Raw genomic sequence first — 13889 nt, forward strand, 5'->3', positions numbered from 1 at the left:
AGAAACAAACCAAAAAACTATAGGCCAATACCCCAATGAACAGAGACGCAAAAATCCTGAACAAGATATTAGCAAACCACATTCAATAGTACACCAAAAGGATAACTCATCATGATCGATTGAGTTTTATTTCTGCGGATGCAAGGACAATTCAGTATTCATAAATCAGTCAATGCGATACACCACATCAATAAAATAAAAAGTAAAAATCATCTTATCCTAATAGATGGAGAAAAACCTGTGACAAAATTGAATGTCCATGATAAAAACTCTCAATGAAGTGATTTTAGAGGGAACATATTTCAGCATAATAAAGGCCATATATTAAATACCCACAGCTAATACTGTCCTCAATGGTGAACAACTGAGAGCATTTCCTCTAAGATCAGGAAGAAAACAAAGATGTCCACTCTCACCACTTTCATTGAACATAGTAATAGAAGTTCTAGCCACAGTGGTCAGATAAGAAGAAGAAGTGAAATGCATTCATACTGTTAAAAAATATATATTATTTGCAAATGACATGAAACTGTACATAGAAAACCCTAAAGACTCTACCAAAAAACTATCAGAGGCACAAAACAGATTATCAATAAAGTTTCAGGATACAAAATTAATATACAGGAATCTAGTGCATTTCTGTACCCTAAAAATAGAAATGAAGAAAACAATTCCATTTACAATTGTGCCAAAAAAATATATATAAGAATCAACAAAGGAGGTGAAAACTATACTCTAAATACTATAAAACACTGATAAAAGAAATCAAACATGACACAAAGAGAAAGACATACTATGCTCATGGATTCAAAGAATTTATATTGTTAAAATGTCTCTACTACCCAAAGTAATCTACAGGTTTGGTGTGGTTCGTTTGAAAATACCAACAGCATTTTTTTCAGAACTAAAAGAAATAATTTTAAAATTTGTATGGAATCACAAAAGACCCTAAATACTCAAACCAATCTTAAGAACAACATAGCTGTAAGTATTGTAATTCCAAATTTCAAGAAATACTACAAAGCTGTAGTATTCAAAGCAGTATGGTATTGGCACAAAAATAGACACATAAATCAATGGAACAGAATAAAGAGCCCAGAAATAAACCCATATTTACATGGTAAATTAATCTATGACAAAGGAGACAAGAATATACAATGGGGAAAAGACAGACTCTTTAACAAATGGTGCTGCGGAAACTGGACAGTTTCATGCACATTAATGAACTAAACCACTTTCTTACAGCATACACAAAAATAAAATGGACTGAAGCCCTAAATGTGAGATATAAAACCATAAAAATTCTAGAAGAAGACATAAGCAATAATTTTCTTGAAATCAGCTTTACCAACATTTTTCTAGCTATGTCTCCTCAATGCCAAAGAAACAAAAGCAAAAATAAACTGTTGGGACTATGTTAAACTAAAAAGCTTTTGTACAGAGGTAACCATCAACAAAATGAAAAGGCAACTTATTGAGTGGGAGAAGATATTTGCAAATGATACGTCTGATAAGAGGTTAATATCTAAATATATAAATAACTTAATTCAATACCAAAACAAAACAAAATAATCCAATTTAAAAAATGAGAAGAGTACCTGAATAAACAGTATTCCAAAGAAGACATACAGATGGTCAACAGTCATGTGAGAAATATTCACATGACTAATCAATGCAAATCAAAAGCATAATGAGATATTGCTTTATACCTATCAAAATGCTAGAATAAAAAGACAAGAAATAACAACTGTTGGCAGAATGTGGAGAAAAAGCTAAGACATTCATGAAGACCAAGATAAGAGGACTTGCCTTATGAGATAGAGGACTTTAAAAGTCTTTGAAAACTGTAATAAGGAAGATAAAATAACTAATTATTGTCACAGGGTTATACAAATAGAATAGTGAAACAGACTAGAAAACCACCAAAGAGACCCATAGGTATATGGCGATGCCATACGACAGAGCCAAATAAGATCTTTTCAATGTATCTTGAGATCATGGATCTGCATCTGTTTCAACCCCAACCTCAGACCATACACAAAAAGTAATAGCTGATGAATCAGAGACTTAATGAAAAAGCAAAACCTGAATGTGAAAACAGCATATTTGATCTTTATGGTCTCAGTGTATGGAAGGATTGCTCAAACAAGACTCAGAAAACACAAACCCTAGAGAAAAGATTATAAATTTATCATTAAAATGCAAAACTTCCTTCTTAAAAACATGCTAAGCACAGAGTGAAATAACACAACCACAGACTCAAAAAAGAAATTCTAAGTACATAGAACTGCTAAATAATTATTTTTCAGAATATAAAGTATTATTAAAATTCACACATGCAGAATAACAACAATAAAAACAATTAAAATGGACAAAAGACATTTCACTAAAGGAGAATCCCAAATGATTTACAGACAAATGAAAAGATGCTTAACTCCATTACTAATCTGGGAAATGCAAATTTTAAAAAGACAATAGCATCCCATTTCACACTCATGTCACACTAAAACATTATCAAATGCTAGCAAGAGAGTAGAATATCCAGAACTCTATATACTACTAGTAGGAACTATATACACTACACTGGTGTACACAGCTTACATCTAATAAAGCCATAGTTATGCATACTCTAGGAGCCAGCAATCCCACTCCACATTTTCCTAAAGAAAATTACACATGGGCACCAGGAACCACATACAGAATATGCATAGATGCACTGTTTGTAGAAACAAAAACCTGGAAGCAACCCACATGTCCAACAGAGGGATGGACAAATCACAATAGAGAATGCCAAGGAGACTGAATACATTACAGCTATGTGCTACCACATGGAGGCATCTCAGGAATCCAATGTTGAGGGCAGAAAAGTCACTGGAGAATACGTAAGTGGAATTGCTCTACGTCAAGTTCAAAAACACACGGTGGTAAACAATGCGTTGTATAAAGAGGCAAGCCTATAGTGATATTATAACAGGAAGCAAGAAAACAGCAACACAAAATTCATAATATTAGTAACTCTGGAGAAAAGGAAGTGGTAGGAAGAGGAAAAAGAGCTCCAATGATGACCAAGGTCATCAGTAACCTGCCGAATTTAGAATGGAAGCGGCCCCCTGTAGAAAGCCTTTCCATCACCTGCCATACATTGTTGTCCAGAGACTTGTTTTCCTCACAGCTTCCGTATGGGTCTCTAATTTATAGCACCTGTCTCGTCTTTGTGGGCACCTCAGCTCATGACCTTTGCTTTAAAGCAATGGTTCTCAAAGTCTGGTTTCAGAACAAGCATCTTCAACCTGCCACACCTGCAGGTGTTTAGACCCCTCTCTAGACCTCTGATAGCCAAACTCTGGGGGTGGAGGCCTGCAGTCTGTGTTTTAACAAGCCCTCTGGGGGATTCTGATACTCAATTTGAGAACTCTTGCCCAGTCCCGGGACCACCCTGCCTGGCTAAAGTTCTATTTTGTGTCTTTTTCGGTCCTGTCATAAGAGGGAAGCACTTTCTTCTAATGGAAGCGGTAGTCCTTTCCAAGACCCAGCAGGACCCTCATGGGCCCCGATCAGAAGGGAGCCTCCTCCCATTTTTTTTCTTGCTCAAGGCCATTTTAGCCATGGTGCTGAGACTGGTTATCTAGGGTCAGAAGTTGACATCACAAGCTCCATGCAGGCCCCACAGGGCTCTTGTAGGATCTTTTTTCCCCACAATGGAAATATTAACATTAACTAATAAGGAGTATCTATCTTAATAAACTATTACGTCTACCTAACAGCCAAGGACGTTTAAGGTAGGCTGGAAAACAGAATGCAGTTACCTTTTTGCCTCCCCTTCCAGAACACTGTCATTTCTCCCTTACTGTAGCTTTTACAGTAGAAGACAATTTCAGAGAAGCTCTCTTTCTCGGCTCCCTAATACTTCCAAGGCTGAGAGAGGGAAAAAGACTGAGGCCCCTTCTCTGTCCCTTCTGCTGATCTCAGAGTCCGCAGGAAGTGAACAAGAGTAAAATGAATTCTAATGCCCATCTAAAATGCCGGTGCTTCATCTGATAAAGTTCTCCTAGCTCCATTTTTTTTTTCTATGTCAAGCTCTTTTTAACCCCAGCTATCTTTTTGTATGAATCATTCCATTTGAGTGCTACATACCAAATATGAACATATGCACCCTCTCCTGAATTTGATGTCACTGATGTCAGTTTAAGGTTTGAGAAATAGTGCATACTGGAAAGTCTGCGTCACTGAGCCTTACATAGGACCGTCACCCTACCCTTACTGACAGATACTGGTTTTGGAAATATAGGCACTAATTCCATGAAAAGGTGGCCTTTTCCTGATAGACAGGAAAGAAGTCCAATTTTTCTGGAAGTGATAAGTTACAGTGGACAATATACTGGCTAAACCTGGGTTTGAATCTTGCCTCTGCCCTTTCAGTCTCCTACCTCTGTGTCCTTGTGGGCACAATCAAGACGAAGAGTACCGAAGTCAGAGGATTTTTGTGAGGAATAAGTGAGATAATACATATAAAGCTCCTGGCACGGTGTGTGTCACCTACTGAGAAGAGAAGGGACATATTCCCAATGTACTTCAGGAAACAGACCCATGTGTGAAGTACACTGGCAAAAAGGAAGAAGGAGACATGAAATGTGGGAGACACTCAAATAGTCCAGGTTAGAGATGAGTTAGTACACTGAGTAGGGAGAAGTTGTAAGTTAACTGGTCAAGTAAGAGAGGAAAAAAGGAAGAAGGTGAAAGAGAAGGTGGCATGAGGACTGTCACCTGGGGCGGGTGGATGACAGGAGTGCCATTGAGAAAGAGGATGAACATAAAATCTTAAAAAATGAAACGGGGGGTGATGTGTGCCTGGGTGGCTCTGTCATTAGGCGTCTACCTTTGGCTCAGGTCTTGGTCTCAGGGTCTTGGAATCAGACTCCCTGCTCAGCAGGAAGCCTGTTTTCCCTCTCCCACTCCTCCTGCTTGTGTTCCCTCTCTTGCTGTGTCTCTCTCTGTCAAGGAAATAAATAAAATCTTAAAAAAAAAAAAGGAGGGGGAACAAAGTTGGAGCGGAGGAGAAATATTACCGGAAGGGAAACTTACACCATTAAGGGCAAGGTATCAACATGAGTAAAAACCGAAGATATTAGAAAATGCAGGATAAACTGTGTAAGCCAGCCAGACTTTATGGGAGAGAAACAAAGAAAATAACACAAAAGCACCCTCATGTTTCAAAAGTGAGAGGATCACGAGCAGAGGAGGAGTTGAACTGAGTTGGATGAAGGTCCGAAGCAAGACTATGCCTCACAGATGTCACTCCCTCTTGCTCCGGTGTCAAGACCCCCCTCCCCCATGTGTGCTGATGTTAGAGGCAGAACCACCCCAGCTCAGCACCCACTTGGTGAAGGTCCTGTGAGGAGCCAGTAGGGACAGGGGGATTTTGGCCATCACAAAGGGTGAGGTCAGAAAGGAAAGAATGAGTTCAGCAGAAGCTCAAGCCAATCTTTCACCAGGGCTCTAGACCTCTCATTCCTCTTTAGGACTCTGGTTGAGTCACTGCAGGGGAAATGCAAACACAATGGAGAAGTGTGGAAGAACTGTCTCTTGGCACCTGTGGGATGGCACCTAGGATCACTCAGTGGTGGTGTCCCTACTGGTCAGCTCATTCTTTCTGCCACTTACTGAAACCCTAGAGGGTTGGCAAGGAGTGGTGGGAGCAGAATGGAGAGCCAGCAGTTGGCAGAGAGGACGTTGTTCCTCGTTAACATGTTCTAACCATCCGGAAGTTGGGGACCCGGAAATAAAACACAGGAAACTCATTAGAATCAGAGCTGTTTGAGAGTCATGCTGAGGTCTGAGCTTCCTAAGTTAGGATACCTTCTTTGTGAACAGAGAAGGGGATCCTTGTCCACTGCTGTTTGACAATAGTATTAAAATCTAGACTATTCAGGGGATGGTTAATGTTTTTCACATAAATGGATTAGGCAAGGATCTTTCTAAGGAGTATTAGCCTGTTTCGCTATCATAATTAACATGGAGTGTAGCTGATTCACCTTCTCTCCTTTCTTTTTTAATGACATATAAGAAAATCCACTCTTCGGGGGTACAGTTATGTGAGTTTTCACAAACAGAGAGGTCCCTGTAACCGGCACTGCAGTCAAGATACACAACAGTCATATGATCAAAACCTCTCCTCATGCTGCCCCTTTGCCCTCAAATTCCTTACCCTCTCCTCCCCCTCACAACCTATGCTCTTCTCCTTCTTTTGACAACCGGTTGAGTAAGGCCTGAAATTTCTTTATGATTTGCTGGTATAATAACACCAACAGCAGTCATGGCAATAGTTAATACATATAATGCATTTCCAATGTGCCAAGCACCATTTGAGACACTTTATAGATGAGAAAACTGAGCCTTTGAGAACTTCTAGAAAAGGAAGAAGAGTCTTGTCAGGGTCACAGTGTGGCAGCCCCAGTGCTTACATTAGGCCTAACTCCTAGGTCCCTTTTTTAAACTCTGTCTAATTCTGCTTCTTTCTTTGAAGTAGAAGGAATATCTACCAATTTGAGAAAGCACAGTTGAGACCCAAGATCGCTTTACTCTAAAAATAAACAAAACTTACATAAGAATTTGGTTAATTATACCGATAGAGAAATAATTGAGTTGGTGTAAGAGAAAATGAAGCCAAGATCCTAGAAGACCTTCCCGGCAATCTTTTCAACATGCAATGAAGATAAAGCCCAGATAGGTAACTTCTTCCCCGATCAACTTGACCGGGTTTGTAAAGCAAAGCTGGAAAGCTTTCCTGATCAAATACTGAAATGCCATTTTGGGTCAATGCTCTGAGCAGCAACTTCCTCTCAAATTTACCAAAAGAAAAAGAAAAAAAAAAAGTGAACTGGGGTTTTTAATCTTCATCTTGTGGGTATTTCAGGTTGGAGTCCCCGACCCGGTCTCTGGTGATGGAGGCCCCCAAAGGAGTGGAAATTAATGCAGAAGCCGGCAATATGGAAGCCACCTGCAGAACCGAGCTGAGGTTGGAGTCCAAAGACGGAGAGGTAGGGGCGAGACGGATGCAGGTCCGGAGAGACACAGAGCCAACGAGCCAACCTTCCCCACAACTTTCCCAGACTCCCTTAGCATGGAAGTTGATCCTACCTTTCTCACAGGAGGAGCCAATCAGAAGGTTTCATGACTGGAGCAGATATGTTAAACAGCACAGTTGTAAGCCTAACCCACTACATGTAAGAGTGAGGACTCAGTATTTGTGAAGTGCTGAGGTAATAGCGTAAACTACCAGGACAGAATGACGCACTTGGCTATGGAAATGAATGCGGTTTCTGAATTCTCCTTCTCTCACCCAAAAGCAAGATTTAGGTAACCAGCCTAATGAAGCTGTATGTCGCATGTATCTGGCTCAAGCTGAACGTGATTTGCTTGTAGTCCTTTTTAAATTTTACCTTGTATGTTTCTACATTGAGAATGGGGAGCAGGAGCCAGTAGCTATCCCCAGTCAGGACAAGGCAAAACTAAAACGGGGTAGGAGTAGGCAACGAGAGGAGGGAGGACTGCTCATATTCCTTCTTCCACCCGATATAATCCCACTTTGGTGCACAGCATAGCTAGCTGCTTACGCTTGTGTAGAAAAGGTCAGCCCAACCCCCAGGAGAAGAGGATTACACTGCGGACTTTTAAAAATGTCTTCATCATGTTCAGAAGTGAGCCTTTCAGTTTAAGGGTTTTAAATGGAGGAAAAAATGGTATATATTTTTTAAAGCAAACCTGTGTTCCACTTTTCATATCTGCTCAGAGGTTATCCATTTCCACCTGCCTGTGTGCACCAAATCCACCTCTTGATTGGTCATTTGCTGTATTTGTTTTAAAAGAGCTAGTCAGATAAAGCATTCACTTATCAAAACAGTCTCTTCAAACAGCCCCAAACTCCAAATCACACACATTTAGAAATAGTGACTACATTACCTATGCAGATTATAGCTCTCAGAATCCAGATTCCGGAGGAACTGATTATAATCTGAACAGTCATTTAAGACTGGAAAGTACTGCATATTCGCAAAGTCTTCCCAGGCACACAGACCTAGCTGAGGGTCTGAAGACCCCAGAGGAAAGATACGGTTAACCCGGCATTTCCAAATTGATTTCACTCTGGGATTCACTTCGTCATCTGCATGATACACCTTTGCACACACTTTTGCTAATATAGACCAGGGCGCCATTGTCTTGGTAGAACGTAAGCTTCTATGAGGGTAGAGATTTTATCTGTCGTGTTCAATGCTGAATTCTCAGTGCCTAGAATATTCATCACATAGTAGGTGCTCATTTAGGTTGAACATTCATCTCCTGTCTCTGAATGTCAAGAGAACAGATGGCAGCTTCTAACTACTCTTTCCTTCCTATTCGCTCTCTTTAGATTAAGTTAGATGCTGCGAAAATCCAACTACCTAGACTGCCTCACGGATCCTACACACCTACAGGAACGAGGCAGAAGGTCTTCGAGATCTGCGTCTGCGCCAATGGGAGATTATTCCTGTCCCAGGCAGGAGCTGGTTCCACTTGTCAGATAAACACAAGTGTCTGCCTTTGAGAGACCATCCATAGTGGACGTTGTCGGCAGCAGAAAGGCCGTTTTTGGCTTTAGACCCTGGCTGCCAGCTATTTTTACTAGAACACAGAAAGCCTATCAAAGACCTTGTGCGTGTGTGTGTGCGTGTGTGCGTGTGTGCGTGCGTGTGTGTGTATGCGTGTGGGTGGATATAAATATATATAAATATATATAAATAAATATATATATCCTCTGTATAAAATGAGGTTTCAGTACAAAAGGAACCATGGGTGACCCTGTGATACACCGTCATTTCCATGTCAACCCCACCACCTACATGATAAGATCAAAAACACTGATGCAGGCCCAACATTCCTCACACCCTTCCAAATCACACAGTATATCAGACACTTAACCGAATATTCACCAACATGTTTGAGGAGCCACGTGTCTTCCCCTTTAGTGTCATTACAGGGCAGTGATGGCGGGAATCTCCAAGTCACGCTCGAGCAGTGAGACCCTTGTATTGAAATAGACATTTCGTTTCCATTTTTAGCTTTAGGAAGGCTGGCCCACATCCCCCTTTTCAAGCGAGGGATGGGGCAGTGCCACAGAAGTCAGCTGCAGGAACACAAAAGGGCTGTTCTCCCTTCACGGCCAAATGTACTGGGACTTTTGTAGTTGCATGAATGTGGAGGATGAATTTCAGTGAAGTTTAAACTGCTCACCCAACTCCTGCTAGCCTCCTTCAAATATCACGTATTATCCCACAGTCAAAATAGGAGTTGTAAATCAGCACAAAATAGGATAACAGCTGCTCCTCAGTCGGCTGGAAGCGACTCCGTGGCCTGACAGGCAAAGAATACGTGGGTGGTGTGTCTCTGTTTAAAGGACAAAATGGCTCCAAGTCTGCTTCATTCTCACTTCTGACTTTATCCAGCAGACTCCAGCCCCAAGTGATCGGGTCCATCAAAACCGTTAAGAGAGGAACCCCTACCTGAAGAGAAGCCATTGAGGGACAGAAACCTAATTAAGAACAGCATAGAAAACCCAATTAATTTTTCTATGTATCCTGGGATTGGTAGGTAATTTGGAGACTTGCCTTTTCTTTCTAAAGGCATGCACAAACTCTGGCTTCCATCTTCTTCTATATATGTTTGTTGGGCTATTCATACTCCTAAGGTCACCGTTATGTTTTCTCCAAGAATAGTGACCCAAGAATCACAGATCTGAAATGCATGCCCCCAGAAATGGTCACTGGAAATTAATATAAACTGAGTCACACGTCTCTCTCAGGCTCACTGTGTTCCTACGGCCCAGCAGCATCATGACTCGATACGTGGAAGCGGCTCCCCGGTTCCCGCCATCAGCTACCTCTCACCCCTCCACCTTCATCTTCGCGCTCCAGGGTCACCCTGGCCAGCTCTTGTGCTGGGACAGGGGATTACACCATCTCTGTTCAAAGAGGGGGAAATGTGCCTATGCCTTAAGTCAATGCACTCAGCAAGGAGAAGCACATCCTGTTTATCTTGTTGTTACAACTGTAGTTTATTTTGGGTGATTGGAGGGGAATGGTTCAGTCATGAGTGGGCCTCTTAAAAGCTGGTAGACTAACCAAGTGGCTGACAGAAGTGGCCTCTCCGGAGCCCAAATGGAGTCATAACTGGCTTAGACAGTCCCGGACGCCATTTGCCAAGCAGCAGCCCCACGACCCTAAATGAGATTGTATTTGTAGGCCCGAATGACATTTGTGTTTTCTTCAAGGTTTTAATTTTTCTTACTTCACAAGCGGGGGGAGATTTGTCATTGGCAATGAATAACAGATTTGATATTTTTGAGAGGACACTCCAGCATCAGGCTGAGGTTTGCATACAAAGGATATAAAAGTAAGCTGTGTGTTGCTTAGTCACTTAGGAGCGGGTGAGGGCCAAAATGGGGTGGGGGGTCCTAGCCTGACCAGCAGTCCTGCTGGCTTCCAGACCCTATATTCCTCCAGTCACTCCTCCTCCGTATCCCATGTAGAAGAATCGAGTTGTTCAAGGGCAACAACTGCTACTTAGTTTGTAGCAGTAGAGGCTAAAAAGGAAAACCCTAAGAAGGTGCCAAGTTGCTTTGGATTGGCATTATTTTTATCCTGTAGGATCCGACTGCTAGCATCTGCCTGTATTACATACAGGGTTTTGCCAAATAGGAGAGCCGCCCTCCACCCCCGCTTGGCTACGAGGAACATCTTCCCCATGTCATTCAGACAAACAATAGTAGCAGTAAGGCCCTCTGTAGCTAAATACCTTAACACAAAATGTTTTTGAGCAGACAGACCATCTTTGTGTTTTGCCATCCCAAGTACAGAATCTATGGATGACAAGAAAAACAAAAGGTTCCCTAAACCTCTTTCCTCTGATTTTGTTCTTATCATCATAGGAAAATCTGAGATCAGAACCTTGGGGATTTTATGCCAATAAAACATAGTGATGTGATCCTAAAGGGCATCAGATCACAAATAGGAAAAAATAATAATAATAGCAAACCAAGAATGAAATCAAGCACCTATGGGGGACAGACATGATAAAAAAAAAATTCTGATTTTCATTTGTACTAAGTGACTACAAAATGCCAGGTAATAGGAAGCCTGGCATGGACTAAATTATGTATTTCAGTTCAGACTACAGAAATCAGTAAAATGCATTCAAAGTTCCTCAATGTACATTTTGTTCTCCCAACTTCCTCCAACTAGAATATTTGTCCATGGTCATAAGAGAAAGTTTTAATTCTGGGGGAAAAAAATCTTCTACATTAAAATCCGATAAACTTTCATTTTAAAAAGTGAGATTCTTTCTAATCTATATATATAATATCTTCTAGACAATCACACTCCAGCATATTAAACAGCAGGTGGCGTGACAAAAGAGTTCAAGTGAATAAATATTATAGAAGTTCTAGTATGCTAATAGTCTTCAGAAGATTTTTTTAAATTAAAAAGTGATCTCCAAGTATGTTTAGCACTCCGTTCTATTCGTTATGTGTTCAACAAGTCTTAAAAGTTCAGTCTTAAACTACTAGCATATGAGAAAGGTTTTCAAAAGCTCTTATGGTGGTGTCTCTGCAGGTGGAAACTTGGTATGAGGCTTTCTAATTGTTCCTTTACCCAAGGGATCGATCTTATAAACTTGAATTGGCTTTAACTTCTTTTAGGTCAGTTTCCTTTGGATGATTTTCATTGTGTATCCACCAACTATAGACCAAAGATTGCTTAAAGTTTAATTCTAGAGCAGGGGTCAGCAAACTGTGGTCTCTAGACCAAACCTGGCTCATCACTAGTCTTTGTAAATAAAGTTTTATTGTAACACAGACAACATCCATTCATTTCCATGTTGTCTGTGGCTGATTTCATTCTATAACAACAGGGTCGGGTAACTGTGCCAGAGACCTCATGGCCTACAAAGCAGAAAATACTATTTGGACCTTTCCAGAAAAGTTTGCTGACCCCAACATAGAGGTCACTTGTGCTAGGTGTTGGACACAGCTGGAAGGAAAGCAAACTCCACAGTAGCATGAGTCACCCTACATTTCTGTGTGTGCTTAGGAATATAAATTCTTGCCTAAAGAAGAAGATTAGCCTTATGTTTTGAGTAACAGTGATCCCCTTGTCTGAGAAATGCAGGTTCACAGGATTTGTGGGAAAAGGGAGGGTGGAGTCAGGGGAAGACTTCGTGCAAAAGGAAAGCTGTGCTCCTCCAGTAGTTTTTTCCTTAGGACCCTTAATTAGAGAATGGTTCCTTGGGTTGGTATCTTGGAGGGCCAGAAGAAAAGCAGAGGTCCTATGGTTTAAATTTAGAATTTCTAAAGGGACTGTTTTTGCAGTGTCATAGTTTTTCCACCTCACCATCACATATACCAGAAAGATGCTCGTTCTGTGGTCCTCCAGAGAGTATCTTTGACCAAATGTGTCTTGTGAACATCCATCCATTAGTTATTTACACCTCCAGTGCACTCGCCATTCCTGTGTCCCCACCTGGCCTGAAGGGTTGGTGAGACCAATAAATAATATTGGAAGAATAATAAATATGGGGGGAGGAGAAATACTGGAAGCAGCATCTTAAAATATGTAGGAAGAGAAAATATAGTAAACATCTTTCATGAAAGTGTTTAGTGGGGAAACCAAATCAATGCCAGTTTGATTTTGTTTCCAAGGATTTGGGTCTTTTTTGTTTGGTGTAGGAGTGGGAAAAAAAAAAAAAAAAAAGACCTATTTTGAATTTTTGAATTCCTACATCTCTGCCTTTGTGTCATAAGACAAGTTCCTACCAGAGATCTGTTCCTTCAGTTGACAAATCTACTGCTAAATCCATTCTCATATTACTGAAAAAGCATCAGTAATGAATGAATCTTTGTAAGCATGAACGTTCTTGTCAGAAAAGACTTTTTTTTTTTTTTTTTTTTTTAATGAAAACAACCAGGAGCATTTACCAGACCCCAATCAACATCACTTAAAAAGCCCTTCTGCATTTTATCTGGATTCAACCAAAAGAGGATTAAATCGGCAACACTGCCCTCCGCAGAAGCAGCTATGTGAGAATATCTTAGAATATCTTGCTTTTGTTGCTTTTAGGCAAAAGGTAGCATGATGTTTGGACAAGATTGGTGAACAGATCCCTGTAAGCTCTTGATCCTTATTTTTTCAGGCTCTGTGAAAGGTGAGAATCTCATTGAAGTTGTAAACAAAACAAGATGGTTCTCTCTCTTTCCCCTGCACCAGGAAATCTTAGGCCCGAAAAGGATAATGAAGTACCTCCTAGAATGATACGTTTGCATGGTGGCCCCCTAGCAGGTTGGGGGTTGGGGGGAGTTATAATAAAAGAAACAACCTTAGAAAACAGGCCTTTTATCTCAAAGATAAAAATGTCTCTCTTTCAGTCTTTCATCACTTTTTCCTCAGGGGAAGTTTCCCCCACTTCCACCTTATTTCCATTAAAATCGTCAAAACTACTGCATTGGGATGTCAGATGCATCTCTTTCTTTGTGGCAATCTGAATTTAAAATTATACAGTTGCCTCTGAATTTCTCATTCACAAAGCTAAACCCACCGATAAGAGATAAAGCATTCTGAAGCCTGCTGCTTCACCCAGCACACCACACCACACGCATTAGCCCTTTCAAAAGCAATAGGAATTCTGTGGTTCTTAAAAGCTTTCTTCATAACAGAGTCCTTGAAATTTCCCAAGTCAGGGCTGGATGGGCAAAGGGAACATCACTATTTGCGGGAAGTCTTTGTTTTGAGTATTGTTAGTGCACACGTGTGGGGAGAAAAAAAAATCCTCCAGTTTAGGGGGACCCATGTTCACATATGCTA

The 13889-nt window shown here is 40.8% G+C and overlaps 1 protein-coding gene across 3 annotated transcripts in view; it reads left to right on the forward strand.

Annotated features, from left to right (window-relative positions):
- SGCD (sarcoglycan delta) overlaps nt 1–13624 on the forward strand; it is a 568809-nt gene extending 555185 nt beyond the window's left edge. For all 3 annotated transcript variants that reach the window (XM_004737739.2, XM_004737738.3, XM_004737737.3), the window contains exons 7-8: nt 6914–7037; nt 8408–13624. In XM_004737739.2, the coding sequence (XP_004737796.1) occupies nt 6914–7037; nt 8408–8581 (298 nt within the window). In that variant the 3' untranslated portion in view covers nt 8582–13624. The remainder of the gene's footprint in view (nt 1–6913; nt 7038–8407) is intronic.
- Nucleotides 13625–13889: the final 265 nt, after the last annotated feature.

The sequence above is a fragment of the Mustela putorius genome, unplaced genomic scaffold (genome assembly GCF_011764305.1).
Source record: "Mustela putorius furo isolate JIRA1106 unplaced genomic scaffold, ASM1176430v1.1 tig00000407_pilon_pilon_pilon, whole genome shotgun sequence".
In the NCBI taxonomy this organism is placed as follows: Eukaryota; Metazoa; Chordata; class Mammalia; order Carnivora; family Mustelidae; genus Mustela; species Mustela putorius.